The sequence below is a fragment of the Pelodiscus sinensis genome, chromosome 7 (genome assembly GCF_052426305.1).
Source record: "Pelodiscus sinensis isolate ZL-2025 chromosome 7, ASM5242630v1, whole genome shotgun sequence".
NCBI classification, from domain to species: domain Eukaryota; kingdom Metazoa; phylum Chordata; order Testudines; family Trionychidae; genus Pelodiscus; species Pelodiscus sinensis.
In genome coordinates this window covers 64,878,394-64,890,635 of record NC_143058.1, presented here as the reverse complement: position 1 = coordinate 64,890,635, position 12,242 = coordinate 64,878,394, and the positions used below count along the sequence as shown (strand labels likewise).

At 41.9% G+C, this 12,242-nt stretch overlaps 1 protein-coding gene across 7 annotated transcripts in view; it reads left to right on the top strand.

Annotated features, from left to right (window-relative positions):
• Positions 1-12,242, top strand: part of AGAP1 (ArfGAP with GTPase domain, ankyrin repeat and PH domain 1) — a 496,396-nt gene that overhangs the window by 307,615 nt on the left and 176,539 nt on the right. For all 7 annotated transcript variants that reach the window (XM_075934057.2, XM_075934053.2, XM_075934051.2 and 4 more), the window contains one exon: positions 3,455-3,559. In XM_075934057.2, coding sequence (XP_075790172.1) covers positions 3,455-3,559 — 105 coding nt within the window. The remainder of the gene's footprint in view (positions 1-3,454; positions 3,560-12,242) is intronic.

Genomic DNA, 12,242 nt, shown 5'->3' with positions numbered 1-12,242 from the left:
AATGTGTCCAGTAAAGGGCAGTTCTGACCCTAGGACTCCCCTGTGGAACCATTTCCATGGTTGCTAAAGGAGTATTATGAGTCCATCTGGGTTGTGGCATGGGGGATTTAGTTGAGGATTATGTCGGTCAGTGTTTGGTGGGAGGGAAATGGTTTTCTGAAGCAATGGAGCAGTTCTAATTGTGCATTGGCACAGAGCTGACCCTTGTCCCCTTGCATTGTTGGGACTCAGTCTGAAATGACATAATTTTATAAAGCAAGCTGTTGAACGAAAGAAGTAAGCATGCACTGTAGCTTGCTTTAGGTTTATTCTGCATTTTAAAAATGTATTAACTATTATATATGTTAATTTCTGTTTCCTGCTGTATTTTCCATCTACTAATATTGAATACCCTTCCTTTATTATTTCATTTTATTTTAATGGAAACATTTTTCTGTTATACTCATAGGGGTAAGATGGAAATCAGTGCATGTTTTAGTTCAAGTTGCTGGTTGTGGTGAGCTTTAAATTAACAAATGTAAGAGCCTGATTTTCATTTGAACAGATCCATACCATTGAGCACCTTTGACACTGCAGGATATGCTGAATTTGCAGCTACTTCTCAGTACAAAATAGGCCTAGTTAGTTGTTTGTCTCCAAGATGGGACGTGGATATTGAGAGGTTTAATATTTTTTGCTTGAGTAAGAGAAGTTTAAACCAAATTATACTGTGCGGCATTCATTGAGATGTGCCTTGTGATTGTGTTTTGGATCAAAATTTCCTAGACAGATCTGTTCCTTCATCAGTCTTGATTAGCATACTATGACAGTTCGTGTAGGTATTTCAATGTGCCTAGCTTTCTATTTATTTATATTTAATTGGGATGTGCTTTGATCAAATGCCTTATTAAAGTGACCATATTCATAGTTGTTGTTTTTAATTCATGATGAAAGACCTTTTCGTGGTTAGTGCTTGTTATTGAAAGTTGCACGTTCCACTTACTTGTATAGTAGAAGTTTGATGTTTCAGTCCTTTTCTTTTTGAGTGTTATATGTAAACTGTATTTCAGCATGGGAATAATTGGAGTGAGACACCAAGGTGATAAAATGAAATGAATTGTGTGTATTAATGAGATCACTCCATCAGTGAACTTGGTTTCCTGTTACACAGCTCAGTAACAGTCAAAGTGTAATGTAACATGGGGGAAAATGGCCACAGTGTGAGATCACTTCCACCGTGTGCTTCATGAGCTAGGTTGGCCATAATTAAAGATCAAACACAGATTATTTAGTTTTTTTCTCTTGATTTTGTTTTCTTGCTCTTCTGTGTTCCAGTTCTTCATCAATTCCAGTTTAATATTGTCTACGTCTGAACTTCCTTACAGAACTTTTTCTCTCTTCAGTTTTCTTAATATTTTGGTTTCTTTCCATTCTTTTGTGTGTATTTTCAGTAGTTTTCTATCTTAATTCATTGTTCAATTACTTTCTTTGTCTCTTCCCTCTGCCATGGTAAATGACTTCCTGTTTGCCTGCTGTTATTTTCCCATCCACTCCCTCAGGTAAAGAACTTGGTGTTTTCCCTCCCTGCCTCCCTCTCTCTCTCTCTCTCTCTCTCTCTCTCTCCCCATGAACTCCAGGTTATGCCTCCATCCATCTGGTTTTTTTTCCTTCCACTGTTCCCTCTGGATTACTCAAGATTGCATGCTCAAAAAATTTCCCCCATCACCTGTGTTAGTTTCATTTCTTCATGAGGGTCTCTCCTGCTACTCTGTCACCTGCATTAATTGTGTTTCTCCTTAGCAGGGTTGTAAGTACCTAGAAAAAATTTCTTTGCGGTGCCACCACATGAGAGAGAGAGAAAGCTGTACAAATTAGTGTTAAAGCAGAAACAATCCAACATTAACTGCTGCATTTCCCTGCCTGCGCTGTGGGCTGAGCTCTAATACAGCAGAGCAATCCACAAATAGCAGTTGACATAAAGGAATCCAGGAGCTATACATTAATAACACTGTAATCCACAATTACATGGAAAATCCATTCAGACAGAAATTTATTATTTATCATTTATTTTATAGTGCCCACAAGTGTACTAGGTGCTTGATCTTTGCTCAACTTAGAGTTTATTTTTATGGCCATATATTTGATTGAGTGCCACCATTAAAATATGAATTTCGAGGGAGATATAATTCAGTATAAAAGCTTCTCAAGTTAGGCCTAGTGGACAGAGAAAATGTTGACACAGACGATATTTTGTTGGGCTAAGCTGCTTTCTTGAAAACAAATTGAAGGGCTGCTACGTACTGGTGGTGTTCCAGGTAGCTTTTGATCAATATTTTTTGGCAGAAAGAGAATAGAAATACAAAGTTCTGGCAGCCAGTATCAAGCAGGGGTTGGTCCTGGGGGCAGTTTTGTTCAAAGTCTTCATTAATGATCTGGATGATGGGTTGGCTTGCACTTTGAGCAAGTTCGTGAATGACTCTATACTGTGGGGAGACGTAAGGGGTAAGGTCCAGAGTGACTTAGACAAATTGGAGGATTGGGCCCAAAAAAATCTGATGAGGTTCAACAAGGACAAGTGCAGAGTCCTGCATTGGGGACAGGAGAATCCCAAGCATTGTTACAGGCTGGGGACCAACTGGCTAAGCAGCCGTTATGCACAAAAGGTCCTGGGGATTACAGTGGATGAGAAGCTGGATAGGAGTCAACAAGGAGCTGCCCTTGTTCCCAAGAAAGCTGTCAGCATATTGGGCTGCATTAGTAAGAGCAGTGCCAGCAGATCTAGGGAAGGGATTATTCCCCTCTGCTTGGCTCTGGTGAGGAGCATTGCTTCCGGTTTTGGGCCCTCCACTACAGAAAGGATGTGGACAAATTGGAGAATCCAGCAGAGGGCATCGAAAATAATTAGAGGGTTGGGGAACATGACTTATGAAGTGAGGCTGACAGAACTGGACATACTTAGTGTGTAGTAGAGAAGGGGGGGGAAGGATCAGATTTGATAGCAGCCTTTAACTACCTGAGGGGGGAGGGGTTCCAAAGAGGATGGAGAGAGGCTGTTCTCAGTGGTGGCAGATGGCAGAATGAGGAGCAATGGGCTCAAGTTACAATGAGGGATGTCGAGTTAGGCTAGTAGGAAAAACTCTTTCCCTAGGAGGGGGGTGAAGCACTGGGCTGGGTTCCCTAGGATGGTGGTGGAATCTCCATCCCTAGACCTGGCTTGACAAAGCCCTGGCTGGGATGATTTAGTTGGGGTTGATCCTGCTTTGAGCAGGCAGGTAGACAAAACGACCTTCTGAAGTCTTCCAACGCTAATCTTCTATGAAAGCGAAGAGATGGAGAAGCTTGTCAGGAAGTGGCACTAGAATGTTGTTAAATATGTGATAAGTCTCTGCTGCCCTTGGCTTCGGATGGCTGTGCATTTGCAAAAGATCATGTTTAATTCCTTTCTCTGCCTTTTTCCCCTCCTCCTCTCTAACAGGGTGTGCTGCTAAAGCGAAGTGGCAAGTCATTGAATAAAGAATGGAAGAAGAAATACGTTACATTGTGTGACAACGGTGTACTGACCTATCATCCCAGTTTACATGTAAGTAAACCACACTCTCTGCAGTCAGTATTTGTCAGACCGCAGATCAAGTACTGGAAGCAGGCTCAGCTGGACAGAGTTTGATAAATATCCTCTCTCTGGTGGGGGAAAAAAATTCCTGAAGCTATGAACCTGTGGGCACACTGTGGAGCTAAAATTCCATAGTCTGATTTATGTACCACCTAAGTAACCTGCCTTTATGCATCTGGCTAGTTGTTCAGTAGATGTAAGAGTTTATTTTGTGTTGGGCTTCTTCTGGAATGACTAAATATCAGGCTTTTAAGAGCTGATGCTTCTTGGCTTGGGACAGGTGATCTGAATGCAATAAAGGGGTCTACGTTTTGTCTAGTGTATCTGTTTCCAGTGTAGGAGTTCTATCAGAGGCAGCAGCACGGGGGAGGGGAAACTCTGTGTAACTGAAGGCTAACCAGTGAGCTCAGGCTTACGCCAGGCAGCTCAGAGAGATGCCTGGGAGAGGTATGATGCTTTCCAGGCAGTGCTGAAGGCTGCCTAGCCCAGGCCCCACCCCATCTCTGGGGCACAGAGAAGACCTCCTTTGTCTTTCCCAAGAGCCCGGTGAGGCTGCCAGTGTCGCTCTGGACTGCCCACCCTCTTCCACTCTACTTCACAGCTCACAATAGGACTCCACACAGGGAAGGAAATGAGGGGATTAGGTCACACACATGCTAGATGAGGTATCGATAGTGCCATGAGACAGGCGCTATGTCTGTACAACCTGTAGGGGCACTGCTACTAAAACTCTCCAAGCAAAGGCGCAGGGATGCAGTGGTACCTGATGGGGTGTGCCCTCAGGAAGACACATCTCAAAGAACCTCATTTACTGCACGAGGTGAGTAACCTCTTCTTCAAAGCTCTGTAGTTGTGGTTCCCTACTGTGCAGCACTTGGCAATCCTTTCAGAATAGTGGGGATGAGAGAGAGCATATGGGGGAGAAATAAATGAAAAGGCAATTTCAGTCCCTTTCTACTGCACTTCAAGTTGATGCAAAAGTTGCAGGGACAGGACTCATTAAAATATTTAATCTGTTCTTTAAGCACTGACAACATGTTTGGCAATGTCTCGTCATACCAGGTTGAGGGTCACATAATGATCACATGTTTATTAGATATGTTCAGCAGCCTGTGAGAAATGATTCAGTAATTCTGGGCCATTTCCAACCAAAACGTTTGTGACACACAAACCGGTATCAAACTTGGCACCCTTGTAGACAGTCTAGACAGAGAAACAATATATCACAGGGGTGTGGAAAGTGAACTAGCATCTGAGTTCTAGAGTTGGTGCCTCCGGAAGACTTGAGAGTGTATGGCGGGGCAGTTTGGGGAAGCTTGAGCTATACTTAGCTGTCTAAATAAGTTACTTCAGTTGCTCACATCAGCCTGACACCTTTCACGGTCAGAACATGCATTCTCTTTCTCTTAAAGGAGAAAATACATACACAAGCAACCTACGTTTTCAGGACTTGGTGCTGGCAGTTTTTTTCAAGAACCTTAAACCTTCCCTTCGTGTGCCTAAGGGACTACCTTGATAGAAAACTGGAGGGGATAATGAGAGAGAACTTTGACCTGCAGGTTTCACAGTTCACTGTGTCTGCCTATTCATCTTGCATGTCTGTCTTGCCTTCACAAAGGGACCCAGGAGAGTTTGTGTAGGCATCTCTCGGTTCCTAATGGCCTAGTGCTATGCATCCGGGCTCTCTGTGTATATTCTCTAGGATACTTGCTGGGTAGTGCTATTTTAATGGTGAAGGACAAGTTTGTGTTTGAAGCCTCTTTATCTGAGTGTCATCCTGATGAATACCTATTTTGACACCCATCTACCTTTTTGGGGGTTTTGCCAGCATGCCACAGGTCAGCAGCTGACCCAGTGTTAGCTGTAGTTATCCCCAGTGTAAAATGTTCTGCCCCGGGCACACTTCAGTTCACTTTGCCAGTTCTAAGAAAAAGAAATGAAAACGTAATTTTTTTCTGAGGTGATATTCCTTTATTTTATGTTTGAGTCCGTTTCTTTCTGTATTTCTGCATTTACATCCATACACAGTTCTTGGGTAGGTTGGGGGGAAAGGAAGGTTTTAGAAATACACAACATTGTTATCCGAGTTATGTAGAGCATGTGATTCGTGGAAAGGGCTTTGCATCAGTTCTTAGAACTGTCGTATTTCAAGACACAGCTTGTATCTCCCACCATGCAAAAGGCAGGAAGTGCTAACATCTCTGTAGAACAGGGCTACTCAACTTTAGAAGCCCAGGGGCCACAGTGATACTCATAGCACATGCCAAGGGCCGCAACTTAAGTGTGGTTTCAAATACATGCAAATATATGCAAATAGTTTCTTTCACACTGATGGGCATGAATACAAAGATTACGGTAAGGCTACACAACACACAGTCACTTCTGCTGATATTAATAAAATGCGATATTTACCCGATTTCCGCCCACACAACAACACTTTTAATGAGCAATGACAGTCCAGGAATTTAACTACTAAAACACAAATCAGCAGAAGACCATTATATTGACTACTTTTTTGTTTTGGCTCCCACCCATGGGCCACGTGTTGGGGCCCCACGTAAATCCAAACTGCACCACGGGCCGCATGTGTGTTGAGTAGCTCTGCTATTGCAATAGCAGTGTATGAAACTTCTATATGCTTCATGCACCTGTGCTCTGATCTATTGTGTTGACACTCACCTTGTGAGGAGACAGCCTAAAACTACCACAACAGTGCCTGGGCCTGTGAAATTCTACAGGCACTGACTGATCTCCTAAGAGCCAGTTAGAGTTTAAATGAGGATCCCTGTAAGGACTGTTGAAATGTGACATGTGTGGCTCAACTCCAGCAATTTTCTCCTTATATTTGGCTTTGGTTTTTCAGCATTACCGCCTCAAATTATGTAATTAAATAAAGCTAAGGCTCTGTTTAAAAAAATCCTTGGCTTAATGCTTCTTCAGAAAAGCTTGAAGATGTGGACTTCAAAAATTCAATGGCCAGTAAGAACCCAAAATATGTTGTTTTTAAACCAACTTTATGCTTCTGATAACCTGTTCAGTGAATTCTGGAGGTATGGGGACTAGCAATGCCCGAATCTTGTGGTTGGCCTGTCTTTGTAGTATTTATTGTATTGGCCAACTAACTATATGAGTAACTTTTGTGCAGACATATTGTCTGGTTCTTCTCTTGGTCTATAATGTGTATTCTCTTGAATAGTTTTGCTGTCCTGTGGGATGTTGGATTAACAAACTCACCCACACTCTCTCTGGTCGTCATAGTCGCTACAAAATAGTTTACAAATATCTAGAATTGTATTTTCATTTGAAGCAAAGTCTGAAATCTCTTGAAGGGCAGAAGCAATCATAAAATGAAACCTCGTTCAATAGGTCTAGGAATTGACCCAAAGATGGCTTGTTTGATTTTTCATACTGCTATGTATCAATTAGGATGCAGATATATTCTTTGAAAGTTTCTGCAGTCAGGGCAGACGCTGAGAGAGAACAATCCAGAGTGATTTTAGAGGCCAAGAATGGAAATATATGTTTGACAAAATTATCAGTGCTCAAATTTGTTAGTTATTTTATCCATTTGTATGTATGAAACATTGAACTAAATGGAAAAGCAGAAAGACATGAAAAATATACAACATTGTGACTAATCCTGGCTGCGTATTTGAGAGGTTGATACCATACATCTTTCTCACACAAATAATTGTGGACCAGTTTAATAGCTCTGTCCTAAAAGCTTGTCCAAACTAGCACACTGCTTTGTGATGTCATTAGTTATAATTTCTCTGGGCTGCATTTCTTAATTCTGTCATACTTTGATTCATTGCTACTGCTATTTTCTAGAAACTACACAACCTCTTCAGAAACAGTGCTAATTAGAGGCTGTGCTACATTCCCCTCTTATGCCATGATAGTATGGGATCTCACTCATCACCATGGTGTGTTTTCAACCAATATGTATGTAGTGTGGGATAGCATGTGCCTATGTATAAGAAACAAAGGGGCTGGAAAACCACTAGCAGTGACTGCCGCATGAGATCACCCATGCAGTTTGTTGTTGGCTAGGAGATAGGCTGCTTTCTTTACGTGAACGGGTGCTGCAGTAAGGAGAAGTTTGGGAAAAAAAGCCCACCTAATGCTATACCTGCTGTCCTTAAGGTAAGACTTGCAATGTGGAAAAACTGTCAAGCTAAGTGCATTTTAAATCCTAACGATCTTAAACAGCATCCCTTCAAAATGAGCCTACCCCTAAATGAAATCGCCATTGCACCTGCTATGCCAAGGAAAAAATCATGGACATAATCAAATGTGGAGTTCTCAGGATCCTGTATAACGGTCAGTAAGCTGCACCATAAGACTCCCACTTAAGCAGTCTGTACTTAAGGTAATGAAGACTGATAATTCCTGCTGTTTCCATATAACTAGTCCCATGACCGGGTAGAGATTTGCCTTGTTTGTGCATTAAGTGGCCTATGAATATCTAATGCATATTTAGCTTGGGATCCATTTGTTTCAGAGCATGGGACACAAGATTTATCACATGCAGTTAGTGTAGGGTCCTGCAATGCACATGGAACTATTATTCGCAGAACAGTGCTAATGTGTAATAGGTAGCACCAAAATATAAAGCTCATTGTCAGAGCTCATTTGCTCTGAAACTATTGGGTTACTTGAAGTTGCGATTTCAATAGCAAAAAGGGAAGTTGTTGATTTGTGAAGAGATGCTTTATGAAAATAAAGCTAGCTCCATTTTGAGTAGAATTTAATATTCTTTTTGTTTGAGACCAGTGTTATATATTGAAAGACTCTTCTACCTCCCCCCACTCCTCCTTTTCCTAGGAACCAATTGGTCTGATTAATACAGGATAGATGTACTGAATGTTTTTTTAACTTCAGGGTCTCCGTTCCCAGTGTTAATAGTAAAGATCCAGAAGCAGCTGTAGGTTGACCAGGGTGTTTCCAGAACAGACTGACATGCATTTTAAAATGACTAATTGTCCCCCAGTGTTGTTTTCTGGAGCGCTACCTTTTCTGAGCTCAGCGTGCACAAAGATGTTTATCGATGTAATGTGCATATCTCTGTGTAGGAAGGCACTTAAACATCCATTCAGGGCTGCTTGCACAGAATTGTGTGCTAAATATTTTCTTACGCAGCTCATAACAGGACTGTAGGTTTGTTGCAGAGGTCTCTGCAAAGAATGGGGGAAGTCAAGTTGGAAATTGTTGTTTTTTCTCAGGTGTGCCTGTGGCCCCAAATGGAAACCAATCAAGGTGCGATTTATGTTCATTAAGTGCTTGTCAAAACTGAAAAATTTTCTAATCAACAGCAATCTAGCTGAAGCCCCTCGATGGCTAGGAGTGTCGCCTCCACAGTATCGGCTATTTGCCTGTTACAACTCTAGGCTAGAAATCCGCTGATGATTACATTAGGCTAAGCTGCGAAGTAAATGAACCATGTCTTATTTAGGTGCAACTAGCTTCAGTGTAGTCCTGCCCCGCAGGGCACTTTATAGCATTTTATGGCTTTAAAATTAGTGTAGCTTCCCATTTGCTGCAGGGTGCTGCATGTTATGCCTTTGAACTCAATAAGCAAAGGGAAGGGGGCCTTTTGTTTTTCCCCCTTATTTTTTTTCCTCCGCAGTTTAGCAATTTTGTTTTGCATCTTTTCCAGACGGCATTCTGCAATAAAAATGTCTGACTGCCGTGTACACACAAAAGTACGGCTTCAGCATTTACCGTCCCCATCTTGCACCCGCTTCTGCCAAAGCAGTTGCTGCTGCTGGCAAACAATAGCTTTTCAGGTTACCGTTCGTGGCTCCGTAAATCAGTATTGTTCTCTAAAATACACCGTCTTAACCTTAGCTCTTTCTCTCCCAAAATGCCATGCTGAGAGATACACAGGGGCTTCCTCTTTTAATAGTTCTGCCACGCCTTTCACCTGCAGATTGCGAAGCAGTATACCAGCCTTCATGGAGTGAGGCTCACAGACATCTCCATGTGAGACACCAGCAGGCTGTCCTATCCGCTAACGGGGATCTGAGGTAGATACATCCAGAACCACAGGCCAAACCAATGACAGTAGTGGGACTTGGATTCCTGGCAGCTTGCCTTGTACCGTACCCAGTGTCTAGCCTGGGGAATGGGAGCTGTCACACAGCCTCAACACCAGTTACAGAATGGGAAGTGTGTGTTTTGACTTGCTGGGTATGCTTTGAGGGCTACAGAAAGAGTCACGTATCAGTTAATATTTGACTGGGAAAAGGCAGCATTGTATGGGTTAAATTCTATACGTTATTACCTCAGAGCAGGGGTTCTCAAACTCTAAGTTGCTCGCAGCCCCCCCAGGGGGTCAGAACCCACAGTTTGAGAAACACAGCCTTAGAGTAAGTTATAGATGAGAGAAAGGGGAAGGTAATAAGAGAAAATGAACATCTGAGGGACCGATTTGACCCAGGACTTTCTGAGAAGTGTGAATTTAAATGAGGATTAGGCATGTTAATTTTGTGACACATGGCAACCTTACAATGAGTGTTTTGGTGTTGATCCTGAAAAAAGTGTGCTTCGCCAAATAGCTATTGTGGTTAGGGACTTACCAAATTCACAGCCATGAGAAACATGCCATGGACCATGAAATCTGGCCAGTGGAAGGGGATTGTGGTATTGTCGCCTTTACTTGTGCACTGCCTTCAGAGCTAGCTGTGTGCCTGTGTTTTAAGTGAGCAGCGTACATTGCTTCAAACCTGGTGGAACTATGTTCTGATTTTTCTTATTCGAAGCAATGTTGAAAGGAAAGATATATTCTTATGTGCAGAAAGTAGTGTAGAGAAGAACTAAAACTACTGTGCCCAATGGTGTGTGATATGGAAGGTCATTTTTGTGGTTCCTTTCTTGAGTTTTGAAAATTAAAGTTTGATTCCTCCCTCCCCCTCCCCCGATAAGATTGTGTGTGTCTGACATGAATAGTGGCTTTATTGAAGGAAATCTTCATAGCAGTTATTAGATTTTTGTTTTTATAAAAGCATTCTAAATGTTTGGGGAATTAATATATGATAACTGGACACCTAACTTCACTGAATTTAGTGTGTGTGTGAGTGACTTAAAAAATTGAAGCCCACTTGATTGTATGCCAACAGTTGGGTAACACTTTCATTTCAATTTGTTCCAGTCAATAAGGTTAAGGGTTCAAAAAAGAACTAGATAAGTTCATGGAGGTTAGGTCCATTAATAGTGACTAGCCAGGATGGGTAGGAATGGTGTCCCTAGCCTCTGTTAGAGGCTGGAAATGTATGACAAAAGAGGAATCACTTGATGAGTCCCTGTTCTGTTCATTTCTTCTAGGACACTGGGCATTGGCCACTGTGGGCAGACAGGATACTGGGCTAGATGGACCTTTGGCCTGACCCAGTATGGCTATTCTTATGTTCTTTAAGGAACATTCATAAATAGCAGTATTAAATATTCTCAAGACAGGGCCTATTTTGGTCAGTCAGTGTACTTGCCTAAACAGCTTTCATCCATTTCACTGTTGAACCTCATTTTATTTCCATTTACAGTGTGTCTGAGAAGAAAGCTGTATAGCATAGCGTGTCTTTTCACTGAGGGCAATTCATTTTGCGGTATTATCAAATAACATTTTGCAGCTTCCACGAGTATTTGTCATTTCTATGGCAATCACTGATATTTTACCAGTTAATTTAGTTTTATAGATAATAGTCACATGGCTTGAGTAGTCAAATTAACACTCAGTGGCGCTCTATTTCAGCAAACTGCTAACGGTGTTACCTCAGGATGAAAAGCAATGCGAATCAATATAGTGAGTATATTTTTAGGGATTATTGATTGATTGATGTGTTCTAGGCTTAACTTCAAGTACTAGCATGCCCCACAGCTGACTAAGATGAAGTCGCCAGTTACTGATAACTGTAGGCCATTACCGATGTAGTATTTCACAAGCTCGGAGATTAGATGGAGACATTTAACAATTTTTTTAGATTAAGAAGTAGTGTATGTGATGGTTACAATGTCTGTAACACCTACCAAGTCCTAGTAAAGTGCCATGCATTTTCTCACAGTGCTGCTACCAGCCATTGGTGTGAGAATTGGAGACAACATTGATTTGATTCAGTGCTGCACAGTATTCCTGTAGGGATCTGTTTGGTACGCCGAGGCACTATAATGGCTTATCTCCCTGCCTCAAAAGGCAGCTCCACAGAAGGTGGTAGCCATGTTAAGCTGTGCTTCTGTCAGCAAGCTGAGAGCTGTGTTTCTCCCTGACACAACTCTCGATTGCTAGCAGGTTTCTCTCATTGCACCTCATTTGCATCTGGGACATCAATTAGCATGTTTGTTGAGGCTAATTGAATGAAACTCAATCATAGCTCTTAATTGCTTGACTATGTGAAAAGAAATCACATTAATGCAGCTAATTAAGTGTATGGCAATAGATGCAACATAATTAGGAGTGAAATGTGAAAAACAAGCCATGGCAAAGGTGCAAGAGCAGGAGTGCGGGGGGGAGGGGGGTTCAGGCACTCCGCAGTCTTGTTATTGACACATGTGGGGAGGGGTCCCTTTGCTCCGGTGCTTGTTTTTTACATCGTGCTGAATGATGAACATGGACAACTTGAGAAGAAAAATGCAAATGGATTTGCAATTACTACTTTTT